General features: G+C 38.3%; 1 protein-coding gene across 1 annotated transcript; it reads left to right on the top strand.

Moving 5' to 3' along the window:
• The first annotated feature begins 7,496 nt into the window (after window positions 1-7,496).
• LOC104855629 (olfactory receptor 6N2) lies at window positions 7,497-8,441 on the top strand. The gene has a single exon (XM_010614535.1). It carries the CDS (start codon window positions 7,497-7,499, stop codon window positions 8,439-8,441), a length of 945 nt encoding a protein of 314 aa, XP_010612837.1.
• The last annotated feature ends 8,031 nt before the right edge of the window (window positions 8,442-16,472 follow it).

The raw sequence follows: 16,472 nt of genomic DNA, 5'->3' as shown, positions 1-16,472 counted from the left end.
AAGCAAAAGAATAAAGGTTAATCAAAACTACTCAGCTCTCACTAGTCCTGGGGCCACTGGTCCTTTCCCAGTCCTCAAGTGATCATGAGTCATGGAGAGACCTCTGAAGAGAACTGAAGCATCCATTTTGCGTTTTTCTGCAGCTAAATTGTGCATTTTATGTCATATATTTCATTCTTTGGCTTTCGTTTTCCTATTCGGTAGCTATGTGACTGGATTAGCTAATGAAAATATCCTGTCAGCAACAGTAAACAGACAGAAGGAAAGCGCATGCAGATGACTGGAAGAGAAAATGCAGGCAAAGGTGCCTGAAAACCAACTGAGTTATGGCAAGTTCTGGGTAGGGGGAGGCGTTCCTGACCCCTATAAAAGCAGCCAGGAACTAAAGGCCCGTGGGTTCTCCACCTTTCTAGAGCCCTCTACCCCGCTTTTTCAAAAATTATTATTAAGGTAACTGTCTTCTTCTTTCCCCTCTTGTTTAACAAAGACCGCCTTTCCTTAAACTCTGTATGTTTCGTGCATCTGGGGTTTATGATCCTGGTGAGCTGCTTGTCCCAGCAGAGCAGTGGTGGTGCTTTTCCTATGGACTGGACAGAGCTCAAGTGCTCAGGAAAATTTCAAAATTTCAAACCAAAATATAGAAGCACTAGCCCTCCCTGCATGCTCTGGAGCAGCAATGGCAAACTTTCTAGAGCCTGAGCACACAAACTGCAATCCAAAGCCCACTTATCTATCACAAAATGCCAACACTGCAATTGAACCTGAATACCGAGATTTTGGTTTGGAAAAAACAACATATATATTAACATCTTTTATCTTAAAAGAAAAATACAATAACAGAGCTTTCAATGATATAAATAGCTTTTTATTGAAAGGTAAATTTTACATTTGGTATGCTTTGGCAGAGTTAATGTGATCTTTGCTGTAATGTGCACCCTGATAATTTGTCAAACATTGGCTGGGGTGACTTGGCTCTGTGTCAACAGAGAGAGCCATGTGCCCACCGACATGGCACCACCACTGTCCTAGGATGATCTTTCTTCCCTTGGATCTCATTGAAAGTTCATGCACATGGACTGCATCTTACGTGTGCAATAGCCACAGAGTGAAATAAAGGGACATGCACAATGCCAGCAGCGGAAATGAGTCAGCATCTTGTCAATCGTGCTCTGGAGGACCCCAATGAGAGGCTCCCTACACAAGCGAGACACTGAAAGTGCTACACCTTACACTGTCAGTGCTCCTGATATTGTCCCTGTGCCAGAGCAGGCCCTCTCACTCTGTGCATAGTTTCATGTTAGTGAATTTTGTCCCTGTTTCCCTGCCAGTGTCTGCTATGTCCAATTCTTTGTCACACACAAGAAATGGAGAACCCATTCCTGGACCCCATATCCCATGGTAACAGAGCTCATGCATTTACAGTTCTAAAAATCTCTCAAGAAAGTTCTGCTTCTGGGCAAGATTTAAGAACAGCTGGATTTGATGATCATTAGGATCATTCCTAGTCATAGATCTTTTGATAGTCGTAGGAGGCAGCATTTTTTTTAATAATATCTGAGCCTATGGTAAGAATTTTACATGTATTTCTTCACTTAACATCAATCTTATACAATAAATATGAACTTTTTTTAAAAATGACAAACATAAAACAGAATTTCAATAACTAGCCAAGGGCACAGAACTAATTACTTGGAATCTAGGGCAGAAACTCAACTATGTCTGGCCCAGAGTAAGGTCTTTATTGACCTTGATTGTGTATCTGCATCACAGAGTTGTCATTCTCTTCATTAAAACTAACAAGAGTTCCAAAGACAATAAGCTGTTGAGTTAATTAATGTGATCACTAATTATTACATATGAAATGGGAAGAGGGTTATCTCCTCAGGTGTTCAAGATTTATTTCATAAACAAAGTTGAAGTTGTAACAGGTAGTGTCTTAGATTTTACTTAGTGACTATTATGTGAATGAGGTCTCAGTTTTTGGAGGGTTCTGGTCCAATGAATTATTATTGCTATTAATAAGAACCCCATTATATCTCCATTCCACTGTTTTCTTTGTTGTAAGATGCATTGATCCCTATAGACTGTTTCCAGCTCTCAAGCTATTTTATTTTTTATTTCCTGTAAATCTTCTTAAGGTTCAGTTTTTATGTTTCTAACTTTTTTTTTCCCCAGTAGCAGGGATTAAAATCAGGACCCCATGATTGCTAGACAGGCATGGTGGTGCTGAGCTAAATCTCTGGCCCTTGTTTCTAACTTTTTAGTGTACACCCTTTTTCTATGGTCCTCCCTTGTCTTTCAACCCATATTATTGGCTCTTGTTTTTATTGTTTTAGGTTTTATGAGACATGATCTTGAACTTAAAGAAATCCTCCTGCCTCAGCATTCCAAGTGCTTGAACTACAAGCATGCACCACCATGCCCACTTGTTAGACATTGATTATTTTCACAAAGATAACCTTTATCTTTACAACTGAAGCTCAAAAGTGGCTGTTTTATTCTTAACTCTTCCCCTTTGCTTCTCAACCTTGTGCCTAATCACTGCAATTCTCAAACAGCATTCCTTGCATGGATACTGCTGGCAGTGACATGAAGACCAATATCGACCTTTATTTTGATATGACTTATTTTCCTAGGTTTTTGTTGTTGTTGTTGTTGTTGTTGTTGTTTTGGTACTGGGGATTGAATTCGGGTCATTGTGCTTGCAAGGCAGGCCACTGAACCGCTGAGCTAAATCCCCAGCCCCCTAGTTTTTTTTTTTCAATTGAGGTCATTTTGTTTACCATTAGAGTAAGGGTCCACAAACAGCACAAATCAGGCTTGCTTCTCTGTCTGAAAGTCAGCAGTGTTGGCATAGCATTCTGCAGAAACAGGCACAAAGATAAGTGGAATAGATTAGACGATGCAGACAACTCCAAACATACTCAGCCACCTCATCTTTGACAAAGGACCCAAATACCCTCACTGGAGAAAAGATAGCCTCTTTAATAAATGATGTTGGAAAAACTGGCTTTCATATTTCCAAAGATTAAAATTAAACCCCTATCTTTCACTGTGCACTAAACTAAATTCCAAGTGGATTAAAGAACTCTTGAAGATACTGGCTTAGTAAAAGACTTAATGAACAAATCCTCAGTATCACAGGAACTTGTTCAAATAAACAAGTGGGATCTCATCATATTAAAAAGATTCTGCAGTGCAGAAGAAACCACCAACAGAGCTGAGAGACAACCTATAATGTGGAGAAAAAAATTACCAGTTGCTTCTCAAAGGACTACTAGAATATATAATGAACTCAAAAGAATCAGACGCCCCCAAAATAAAGACCCAATTAAAAAATGGTCATCTAAAATGAACAGAGATTTCTCAAAAACAATGAGCGAAAGCAGCAAACAAATAAATGAAGAAATGTTCAATGTCACTGGTCATTCATGAGATTCAGATGAAAACAATAGTGGATTCTACCTTACCCCAGAAAGAATGGCTGCTATCAAGAAATCAACCAATAACAGATGTTGGTGGGGTTGTGGAGAGAACCATTGTTAGTGGCAGTGCAGATTGGTGCAACTACTGTGGAAATCAATATGGAGGTACCTAAAAAAAGCTAGGATTAGTGGTTCCATTTGACCCAGCAATCCCTCTGCTGGGTTTCTTCCCAAAAGAATTAAAAGAATCATACCACAGCGATGCATGTTCACCCATGTCTATAGTAGCACAATCTGTAATAGCTAAAACTTTGAAATAGCCCAATTGCTCATCAATGGGAGACTGGATAAAGATGTGAGTTTTTATAAAATGGAGTACTACTCAGCCATAAAGAATGATAAATTAGAAAGATTTATAGCTAAATGGATGCACATTGTGGCCATACTCTTAAGTGAAATAAATAGGACACACAAATAAATACCGAATAGTTTCTCTGGTGTGAAAAACTAAAAGTTTTAGGAAAGGTGGAAATGGTGTAATTAAAAGTGTGAAATAGGAAGAAATTGTCTAAAGGAGAAGGGGAAGTGGGAAGGGTACAGGAAAGAAAACAAGGGAAAAGAAAAAGTATGAAAAAAGAAAAAAATGGAAACAAAGTCTTTGTGGCAGGGGAATGGGGAAAAAATAAGAACCAAGTTACATCATGTAAAGGTACAAGATACCAATGATGAATGTAACTGTATGGATTACCTTAAATGTACCAATATACTTAATGAATGAATGAATGAATAAATAAATAAATAGATAAAATATAGGATCAGATAATGGACCTGATTTTGTGTCAGCACTAACAGGGCAGTAGATAGGGCCTTAGGGACAAAATGGAATCTCCATTGTATATATAGGTCTCAGAGTTCAGGACAGGTAGAGCCGATGAATCAGACACTTTAAGCTACTATATACAAATTGATTTTGGAGCTGGGTGCATTGTACTTCTTACAAGGATGGGTATACTCCTTTTGAGATTAAGGCCTGGCAGGCCTTCCCCCTTGCTTCCCCAAATCAAGGACCCCATTTTGACAGAGTGATCTAATAAATCCCTGTTAAAGTATTTACAGGCTCTTCAACAGATCCAGGAAAAGTCCATCACAAAGTGCATGAGGTCTTACTGTTTCCCACCTTAAGGCCAGCCCACTCATTCCAGCTTGGATACTTGGTGCTGATAAAGAGTTTTGCCAAGGAAGGACCAAGTCACAGTGGAAGGGACCATACCTCATTGTCCTTACAATGCCCTCTGCCATCAAGGTGCCCAGGATCCCCACCTGGATTCATCACACCCAAGCAAAGGCCTCTCCAGAACTGTGGACTTTCAATCCAGGATCTGAGCCACTCAAGGTAAGACTTAAGAGACTAAAATTATTCCCTTCCTTCTGTGCTTGCTTTGCCCTTGTTGCTGTTGGGGCACTTATCAAGCCTCAGGCCATGGGTTTCACTGAGGATATTTTTTTTTTAAAATGTTTAGTTGGTCCCCATAGCTCCCAGCATTGATTTCCTCCCTTGAAGAACATCTTCTTGTCCTGCTTGGATTTATGATGACCCCATGTGCAATCAACTGCTTAGTTAAGTTTTTGCAAGATCGTATCTCTTCTATAAAGTTAATGGTGTCAAGATCTTCTTATAACCTCCTTGCAACTGGAGAAGAAGAAATGGTTAGATTTGATTTCCAAAGAAAGTTGAGAAGGAAGTAAGCAAGTTAACCAGAAACACGGAACCCCCACCCCCAATAGCCTGCACCTGAACTTTGCTCCTTGTCCTCCTGGACTGCTTGTTCAAAGTGATGTTAACCAGCACATAGCTCACCTTGTGGTTGAGATCAAAGGATATAACATATCTTGTTATGTGGTGAAGAAGAAAGAATGGGACACATTGTACTTTGGCCCTAGCCATAAGGACAATAATTTCCTTCCAGACCCCCAAATTGCATTTTAATCTAACTTGTAATCTGCTTCTGTACCCTTGTGCTTGCTCAAAGAAGAGATCATGGCACTGCATTGTATGGATTTTCCCCTTAAACACTGACTTTCCCTGCTTGATCAGAACCAAAGGGAGTTAAGAGCAAGAAGCTCACTTTTGGTTGCCTGGTATTAAGGACTTTTAGTATGGACATTTTTCATGGTGTGATTCTTTTCACGGAAACAGCTATACTAGTTACGTGCATGGGGATGCATAAATAATTGAGATAATAATACCTATGGTGATATCGCCACAGATAAGAATCTTCCTGATGGAAAATTAGAACACTGCACCAAGAATCATGTTTACAAATTTAATAAGCAATGACTGGAACAATGAATAAATGAAAAAGGATGCCATGGAGAGAGAGTGGTGGCAATCAAATGAAGGTACAGATGATCAGCAGAAAAGTGATGATGATACCCTTGTGAAAAGTGCTCACTGGGTAATGAGGTTAAGTGATGGATGAGAAATCTTCTTGCAGAGTATATTTTATTTTATTTTTATTTATTTTATTTTTTTGGTACCGGGAACCGAACTCGGGTCCTTGCGCTTGCACGGCAGTCCACCCAACTGCTGAGCTAAATCCCCGGCCTGCAGAGTATATTTTAAATGATAAAGTTCGCCTCTTGGGTGCCTAAGGGATTGCTCATGCATGCACAAAGATATTCAACGTGGACTGTCTTTTTAATGGCAAGCTCTATGACAACTGAAAAGTTTAGCAAGCAGTATCTAGGGGATTAGATTTTGCAACCCCAAATAAGGTTTCCAGAGTCAAGAAAAGTAATTTACAAAATAAATCTTATCATTTTTACTTCTCTGTACTCAACTATGTGCCCCAGAGAGATTCATACTGAGAGTTGGTTTTCACAACCCAGGGAACATGGAGCCCTGGGAGATGCACATTTCCTGGAACATGAAACATAATGAGGGTAGTGTCTTGGGGCAGAAAGGAGGCCACGGAGGATACAACAAGTTCTATTGTCATCAGTTAAGTAATAGGCAGGGTGGTGCAGAAGAGATGAGAGTACCTGAAGAAGAGAAGTAGGGGTGGCTTCTGCCTTTCCTGAGTGTGGTTTACTGTGCTGTGGAAACAAAACTTTAGAAACAACGATGTAGACCACTCACCTCCACAGTTATCTAATAAACACCTTTTGATTACTTTAGAAATTCAGAGAAAGACTTACAAGGGAGCTTGCAAAAACCCATTCAAAGGTTTTCATTTTACAGAAGAAGAAATTGAGGTAAAGAATAGAGAAATGGTCAGCATCAGTGTTTATTCTGTGTTATTGGTAAGGTAGTTTACAAAGCAAATTTTTAACTAATGTCTCCTCTGTTATACTAAGCCCTTCTTGATTTACAAAACATGAACTTTGTTGATTCTTTCCTCTTCCAAACTGCTTTAGAATTATGGATGCATATCTCCTTTCAAGATCCTTCCTGCCAATAGACCTTGTCTACTTATTGATTATTCAACACAATTTTCAGTTCTACGTATTGAGGATTGCTAGCAGAACATACACATTACTTTTGTCTCCAACCTTTCTTCCATCAGCCTTCAGTGAGAACATTGATAATTTCCAGTAATGCTCCCTAAAGCAGCCTTAGTGCTCATTCTAGAAAGGATATGTCTTCTTTTCCTACAACATCTTATGGCTTGTTATTGAATTAAAGTATATGGGACAGGAGAATATCTGAAATGACCATGAAATATTTCACTTGAGAAAGTAGGGGAGTGAGTATGAGGATTTTCCTGACTTTTCTTCTCTGGTGGAAAGAGTGAGAGAAAATTCTGGGGCCCAAGACTCTGAGGTTAAACAGTAAAACAAGCGTTGATCTGTAAAGTAGAAACCTGGACCTCCCTCTAACTCTGTCAGCAATAAAGCACTATCCAGGAAACTATTTTTGTCTTGCAGTACTTAGGTCTTCTTTTGAAATGTGAAAAAGCTTGATTGGATAATCTCTAAATTAGTTTTCCAGTTCCTTTGGTCCTGAAGAAATTATGTAAGAGAAGATGTCTGAAGATACTTCTGCCCTTACCTGCTGCTTCTGAGGAACCAATGGATCACTTCAACCACACGTGGATCCAGACTTTCATCCTGGCTGGTTTCAATATCTCTGGGAGGCTAAGACATTTGGCTTTCTTGGGTACCCTGTGCATCTATCTCCTCACACTTGCAGGGAACTTGTTCATCATTGTCCTGGTTAAGGCAGATTCTGGGCTCTCCACACCCATGTACTTCTTCATCAGTGTGCTGTCCTTCCTGGAGCTCTGGTACGTCAGCTGCACGGTGCCCACCCTGCTGCACACCTTGCTCCATGGGAGTTCACCCATCCCCTCAGCCCTGTGCTTCACACAGCTGTATTTCTTCCATTCCTTGGGCATGACTGAGTGCTTTCTGTTGTGTGTCATGGCACTGGACCGCTACCTCGCCATCTGTCTTCCACTCCGCTACCATGCACTCATGAGCACACAGGTACAGAGGTGGTTAGCAGGGGCCTCCTGGATGGGTGGGTTTTCAGCTGCACTTGTGTCAGTCAGCCTCACTACCAGTCTGCCCTACTGCTTGAGAGAGGTAGCCCATTATTTCTGTGACCTGGAACCTCTAATGCGTTTGTCTTGTGTGGGCACAGGCTGGCATGCACAGGTCTTTACAGTGATGGTTGGCTTCTTCAACACATGCATACTTGTTTTCATTTTAGGCTTTTATGGAGGCATCTTGAATGCTGTACTGAAGTTGCCCTCAGCTGCCAGTCGGGCCAAGGCCTTCTCTACCTGTTCCTCTCATATAATCGTTGTGACACTGTTCTTTGGTTCTGCCTGGATTGTGTATGTGGGGCCACCTGTGGTGCATGCTGAGGGCAGAGACAAACTTATGTCCTTGATGTACTCTTTTCTTACCCCTTTTCTGAATCCTATTATTTATACCCTGCGTAACAAGGAAGTGAAGGAGGCTTTTAAAAGGATTGCTGAAAGGATAAAGGGTTTTCTGAAGAGACCCTGAGGCTGGATACAGACCATGGTCCATCCTGTAGGCAACTGTAGAAGTCACTTGTTAGTCAAAAAAATCAACTAATTAGTTTATCACTTTCTCATATCATTTGTGAAATATAGTGTAAAATGTATAGATTCTTGAATTACCATACTGTGCGGAACGTAGTGGAAAAAGAAACCTACCAGTATGGGAAAAGTGACACGTAAGTAAAGAAATAAAGACAAAGAGAACGAAGTGCTAATTTTTAAGTAGACAAAATGAATGGCGGTTGAATTTTGTTGGGAGAATTTGAAGAAACAGCTGGCTGTGGTGTGCTTACTGGAGGCAGGTGCAGAAGGCATTGTGAGATACCTGAAGATAACCGCAAGAGCACCTCAGGTAAACATTCAAGTGTACACTGACGATCTGTGAAAAGAGGACAAATAAGTTCCAATGTGAGTGTCTGTGGACATCTGCAGCGAGAATGAATCTATGGTCTAACAAGAAAGAACAGGAGATTGGAGACAAAGGGACAAGATGAACTGGTGGTCAATATTTATAGAAACACATCTTGCACTTCAAATTTGAAATAATCAGTTATTCAGTTATCACTGGTGGAGTCCCTGGTGTGAAAAATTATCTTTGGTAACACATACAAGATACGAAATATGGGTACATTTTCTGGTTTTTCTTGGGGGGGGGGTTGAATTCTCCCTGTCTCTCATTCTCTTTCTAACCCTCTTCTCCTACATTCAACAATAAGCAACACCTGAAACATTGCTGTCTCATGACAAGAAAAAGACTGTTACTGTGGTTCTACGTATATCTGTCATAACAGGAAGTGATGGAAATTGGGAGTGAGCATAAGGATTGAGATAACAGGAGCAGAAACACAAAGGCAAGTCTCACAAAAGCTATGACAATGCTCCGTAAAACCTGAAACTTTGCCTGAGCCTGATAACTTGAGTGCCCAGCTTGCCAGTACTTTTCTGAAGGGTGCCTTCAGATTACAGGCATGGAACTGCAAGACATTCCTCGGGGATTTCTGCCACAGGCCTGCTGAAAATTAAAAAAAAGAAAATCCATTTTTGATGTAGAAATCCTCTAAACAGCACTTTAAAATTTTTAAAGTGATAGGATACTTGAGTTTTGTGTCTCTTGTTTTTCAATAACAACTTTGAAACACGGTTATGGTTTAAATATGGTGAATCCTAAGTAAAAACAAAACAAAGCAAACAAATAAAATGATGAATTTTAATATTATTACAAGATAAAGATGAATCTTAGCAGGGAAGTGGAAATAGAGTAACGATGTCACATATTCTTTTCTTTAACAAGTTAAAGAAGTTGTTCGTTTGAGATCAACAGTCACTACTTTCAACTCTTAGGGTAAACCAACATACAACTTTTAAAGCCTCCCTTTGAACAAACACCCTCTATGCCTAGATGAATTCCTAAGAGAAGACAAAGAATTACTGAACTTTTAATTGAAGCGGGATTTAACACATTAGCTGCCCCAAATCTGTCTTTCCAGAAGAGAAAATCAAGTCAAGGGTTAGGAAATAACTTGAAAGGTTACTGAACAACCAAGAAATTGGCTGGGAATGAGGAGGCACCAAGATCTTGTACTCTTTTCCATTGTACCACAATAAACTTAGACTTCTTTTTTTCTTTCTTGTACCTAAAGCAGAAAACCTGTGGCCATGAGCATCACACAGTAGAATTGAGAGGAACTTCCTCTGGAGAGCTGTGTTATCCTAGAGAACACTCATTCCTGTAGCCAGTGTGGCCTGCCCGGGAAGTTTCCATGGCTTTCCTGGTCAGCCCCTTCATCTCTATTTTTTTTTCCAAAGTAGGGCATGGGTCCATAGTTCACAGAAGCATCCCATGCTCCTGTCTAGTTCCTTGATGCCTGATGACAAAGAGACTCATGTTTACCGTTTATACTTAAAAATTACACATATGACCTTTGTCTCAAATCTTCCACAGCAGACAACTGGTTAAAAATATTTCTAAAATCATCTGGTAAGTAAACAGGACTCAATCTGAAATATTTAACTCTACTGAGAAAGAGGAAGGAAGGACATCATTTTTTTTTTTTTTTTTTTTTTTGACTGGGGATTGAACTCGGGTCCTTGCACTTGCAAGGCAGGCCACTGCACCACTGAGCTAAATCCCTGGCCCCTAGAAGGACATCATTTTAAAACCAGAAGGTCTGATCACATGGACAGAGTCCTTACTCTCCCTAGAATTGCTTACACTTATGGAGTTTTTAGAACTCCATAAGAGTCAGGCCATTTAATTTACTTAAATCAGACTAGCAAGAAAAAATCTTGAAAATCATAACTTATATGAGCTACCAAGTCATTTTTGGAAAGGTAAATTGTTGTCTACAGTCATGATGATCTAAACATAATGCCAATGTTTTATAGGCCATTGATTGAGTTCATTGACTCACTTTGTGAAAAAGTTGAAAAACCTTTTCACAGTTCTTCTAATTACAGGGACCTTAATTTGTTGAGGGATAAGGATATCACTTGAATCTTCTTAGGTAGATCTTAAACATAGATAAATATTTTTATTTTAGTGACAATGTGCATCATACATCCACTAAATGAGGCAATTCCAAGGCAGGGTCAAGCAATCTGTGTTATAATAGATACTGAAATGATTTAATGAAAATTAAAAACTGAGAACTGCTGACATTATCTGACTGGTTGCTTGGAAGTAGGAACTGGACTTCTAGAGCACAATCCTTTTCTCAGCCCTTTTTCCCCAGGCTGTCTATATTTTGTTCACTCTTCTATGCAGCAGTGTGTGGTAACTTCCAGGGCTACATTTTGATAGGCTAGGAGAACCATAAGAAAAATTATTAGACTGTTATGATTTAAACTTCAGTAACTCCATCAGTAAGTTACCCCATTGATGAGTTTATCAACAAGATCAGATCTTAGGATATGAGCCTTTATTAGAGGAAGTAGGACACCTGTTTGTACCTTTAAAGGGTATAACCTATCCCAGTGCCACCCCTTCGTTTCTCTCTGGCACTTTTCTTCTGTCTCTCCTTTCTGAATGTCATGAATGTAGCAGCTTTCCTCCACAACTCCCCTCTGACAGGATGTTTTTGCCTTATAGTCACCTTTCCATGGACAGAAACCTTTAAAACCATGAATCAAATAAATCCCTCCTCCAAAAAGTTGTGTATGTCAAGTATTTTGCCCCACAGTTGGAAAGCTAAGAGAGTAGATTGATAAGAGAGAAATGAGGGTATTTTTATTGTACATGATCATGTAGTACAGAAAACTTTGAAGCTAGTTTCAGGTAAAATTGGGAAAACTCTGAAGAACTGTGCTAGCAAAAGACTAGAATAATGTAAGCAGAAATTTATAGGCAATTGTGGAATGCATTCAGATGAGAATGATAATAGAAATTGGGACAGTAAAGACTATGCTTATAAAGTTTCCGATGGAAATGGGAATTGGATTAGAGACCATTGTTGTTATACTCTAGCAAATAATTTGACTGAATTTGGCTTATTTCTTAAGACTTCATACAATAGTGAATTTCATGGTGATGGACTAATGAATCTGGAGGAAGAAATTTAAAGGCAGCACAACATTCAGTGTGTGGTGTGTGTGTGGTGTGACCCCATTTAATGAGAGAAGTAGAAAGCTAGTAAAAGCTTGCAGTTTGGAAAGAAAACAAACCAAAGTTGTGAAGCTGATGCCACAATTCATGTTGTTGCTGAGGAGATGAGTGGCATTTAAAATGAAGCCAGAATTCTGCACTGAAACAATAAAAAAGATCCCTCAAGAAAGTTTCTACTCATGGCAGCCTCAAGGTTATAAAAGTGTTATCCTTTCATTTGAGAAGAAAGCTACTGGACTCCCTGGATCAATTCCTCTAGCGATCGGTTCCCAGGGGATTTGGCTCCACAGGCTAAGCCATCCAGGCATTCAGAGGACATCTTGGAAAGTGGACCAAAGCAGTGAAGTTCCTGATCATCCTGGATGCAGACATTGTATCCCCTACATGATGCTGGTTTTCTGGACATGCAGAAAGCATGAGTTATGAGTTCATGGAAGCTTTCACCCAGGGTTCAGAGGAAGATCTGACAATATGTCATGGGCTGAATGCCTTGCTAGGAACCTCTGAGAGGGTAACGTGTGGAGCTGTGTTGAGGGAGGTTGATTCTACAATGGAAACCCTAGGAAGTTGGAGATGCTAGGAATATGCCAACAAAAACTCCATGAATTGATCAGAGCCACTCCATTGTAGCAGCCGCATGGGCTACAACTGGTAAGAGGCCATATCGATGGGGCTGCTCAAGTTCTTTGCAAGACCCATCTGCCACTATGTGTCCTGGGTGCTCTGTCCATAGAGCTGTGGGTGTTAATGTTTGCCCTGTACATTTTTCAATCTTGCTTTGTTCTGATTCCTTTTATCTCCCTAATCCTCTCTTTGGAATGGGAATCTTTACCCTGTGGCTCTTAGCACTATGTATCTTGTTTATTTTTACAGTACCTCACATCTAAGAGTTTGCCTTGGCTCTGAGAGAAGTCTTTGAAGTTGGATAATTGAGCAGTGCTAGAAGTGTTAGAATTTGGAGAATCTGGGAAATAGACAAGATGTATTTTGCAGTACCAGGTGAACAACAGACTCTGAAAGTCAGAGTTTAAATGTGGCGTGAAATAACTGCTGAGTTCGTTAGTCATATATTAGAGGGTGGGGCCAAATTGGAGAACACACCTTTGAAAGGTTAATGTACCCCCCGGCTCTTCCTATTGGTTTCTCTTCCCCTGCTCTGCTTGCTGGATGCCACGAAGTGGGACGCTGCTCTTCTCTGTGCACCTCTGCTGTGACGATTATGCTTGGAGCCAGCTGAATGTGAACTGGGACTCTGACGCCAGGAGGCGAAATAATTCTTTCCTCCTTTAAGTTGTGCATATCAAGCATTTCTTTCCAACAAATGAAAATTGAATAATAAATGCTCCTACTCTCATAGTAAGATGCTTGAAATACCTCCACTGAGTAAATAAACTACCACACACACAAATCATAAGTAAAACTATGAAAGATTTTGAAGAGAATAATTAACAAGACCCACCTTCTGGACATTACATAGAATACACATCAATTTCTAGCACAAATGAAATTAGTTGCTAGACCATAAAACAAATCTCAAGAAAGTAAAAAAAAATTATTAATGTGAAATAATCCTTGCTTCAAATAATGACATAATAATTTTACAACTAACGAAATTGAAACTTAGCATATCTATATATTTAGTATTTTGAAATCTTGTTTCCTGGAAAAAAATTAAAATTCCTGACAAGACTAATAAAAATAAGATGAAGAGAGGAGTGAAGTTTTTTTAAAAGAGTAAGGATAAAAGATTTTTATAACCACAAAGTTAAATTTAAAATCCGAAAGCTATTTTATTATCATGGAATACCAATTAATTAAAATTTTAAATTGACTAACATAGAAAAACTGAAAATTAGTAGTATCAACTTGAGAAAGACACAAAATCATGATAATATGAAATATTATCTAAAAATATTGCTACATAGTTTAATTCCAATCACTGAAGAAAACTAGTGCCTAGGTTTACAGAAATTATTTCGAGACAAGAAACACTGGACATACAGCCTAACATTCATTTATGAAGCTATCCTAACACTGATTCTAAACTAAACATTCTAGTCATATGAAAAACGAATTAGTGTGTAATCCCATTCATTAACAAATATGTAAAATTCTCTCTGCAAGTACTGTACTCCCAGCCCAAATCCAGAACTTTTTATGAAGTGATTTTGATTGAGTTTGCTTTATGTAAGACTATAAGCAAGTAACATTTTATCATTGTAACTCATTTGAAGAAAAATATATAGTTATTTAATTTGATGTAGGAGCAAGAAGGCATTCATACTGATTCATAATTTAAAAATAAGAAAATGAAATTGCAAATAAAAATAAACTTTCTTATCAGATTGAGGGCATCCTTTCATCAAGTGTCACATCTCAGAGAGAAGTATAAAAGCTGTTTTTTAGAACATGAACATTGTAAAACTAGTGACTAATAAACTTCTAAAAATTATTGCACAGAAAATAACTAGTGTAGCAAATAAGCAAAAGTGTACAGAATTTTAAAGTATAAATTTTGGAAAGGAAAATGAAGTAAACTATTACTGATAATGGCATTTACACTGACGTGTAGATAACCGCAAATAAATTATTGGAATGATAAAGCTTGGTGTAGCTCGACAGATAATAAATGAAGTTAATTGTATGACTGTACAGCAGCCACAACCACAGAATGTAATCAAGGAGATACTGTTTATTATCTATCTATTATCTATCTATATATGTATGTGTCTGAGCTAACAAGAAATGTTCAAGACTTTTAAAATCTTAAAAATGTCTGTTTAATACTATTACATAAGATGTATAAATGGTGAGCTAGACCACAGTTTTAGATGGGGAAATAAATAACAGAAAACAATTTCATCTCTCCAAATGATTTATGAAATAAAACCTGATAGAAAATTCTAAGAATGCTGTTCATGGAAATTTGACAATCTTTTTCCGAAATCTAACATATGCATTATATTCAAGAAGATAAAAAAAAAGGTTGCATATGGTGGTGATGGGAGTTTCCACTAGGTATCAAGTGACTAATTTATAAAATAATTTGTTACACTTGGTAACCTATGAAGGTGACAGCATTAGAAGAAATTATGAACTAAACTTGGGTTTGTATGGCAATACAGAATTTAGATTCTAAAAGTTTTTTTTAAAAAATGGCCTCTGAGAAACAGCACATAATGGGCCATATGTGAGGGTATCAAATCCATATGAAAAAATTAAAGGTGCTCAGAGATTAAATTCCTCAGCAAGAGCTTATTGTGTATAAAAGATTCAATATTAGGTTCAACTCTAAAAAGGGGGCCGGGTTTTAGCTCAGTGGTTCCATCGCCTGCCTTGCAAGCACAAGGACCTGAGTTCAATCCTAGTACCAAAAAAAAAAAAAAAAAAAAAAAAAGACCGAGGTTTAATCCTAAAAACAAAAAAAAAAAAAAAAAAAAAAAAAGGCAGAAACATTTCACATTTTTTTTCAAGATTGCTAGAAATTTAATCAGAAGCTTGAAGTTAAAAATGTAAATCCAACTTTAAAAAATAAAAGCTGTTTAAAATATGTATAATTTAAACAAGGGCTAAACTACTTCTGAAATAATTAGCCACAAATACAATTTTTGAACCATTCCTAGTCTTTTATCCTAAAGATGCTTCATGACATCCTAAAATCTACTAACTGATATTTTACAACTCATGACAAATGAACTTAAGGGCAAAATGGTCCTGAATCCTCTGCCTTGAATATTTAGGGAAAAAAAAGATGAATTCTGTGGATAGGACAGACTGCCAAGCAGAGACAGCATTCACCCTATCTAATACCTTTGTTTCAGTCTGGTCAGTGTGCACAGCTGTCCAGTGTACATTGTCTCACATAATTATATTATTATATGCATCTCCTTTTAACAAGGATCAAGAAGTACAAAACTTTCTGAAAAAACTAAATGCACTTTAAACATTTCTTCCGATTACACTTGGTGAAGCCTGATACAGGGCTCTAAAAGCACACACTTACCAAGTATATTGAAGTCTAAGGAAGAGAAAATTTGAACAAAACTATGTATGATCTCTTTCTGCACTTAGGATTTTGGAACTGGTTGAAGACTCTCTGGCAGAGAGAAATTGTTTCAGGAATCATGTCAAATGGAATGATTCTCAAAACAGTAGAATGAGAGAAAAGTGACTCAAAGTAAACCATGCGCATGTTTGTGCATGTGAGTATATGCCTGCAGGGGCGCTGCTGGACTACAGTCCTGGTCCAACTATGGCTCACAGCCCAAAGAGGTTCTGCAGTCTGAATTTGAGGAAGTGTTATGTAATTTAAGTGTAACAACCTGTATAGATAGATAGCAATCAGTATATATATATATATATATATATATATGTGTGTGTGTGTGTGTGTGTGTGTGTGTGTGTATATATTCT

This window comes from Fukomys damarensis, unplaced genomic scaffold (genome assembly GCF_012274545.1).
Source record: "Fukomys damarensis isolate Sample0158 unplaced genomic scaffold, DMR_v1.0_HiC HiC_scaffold_19, whole genome shotgun sequence".
NCBI lineage: Eukaryota > Metazoa > Chordata > Mammalia > Rodentia > Bathyergidae > Fukomys > Fukomys damarensis.
Note: the sequence above shows the minus strand (reverse complement) of the source record. Positions and strands in the feature narration are given on the sequence as shown.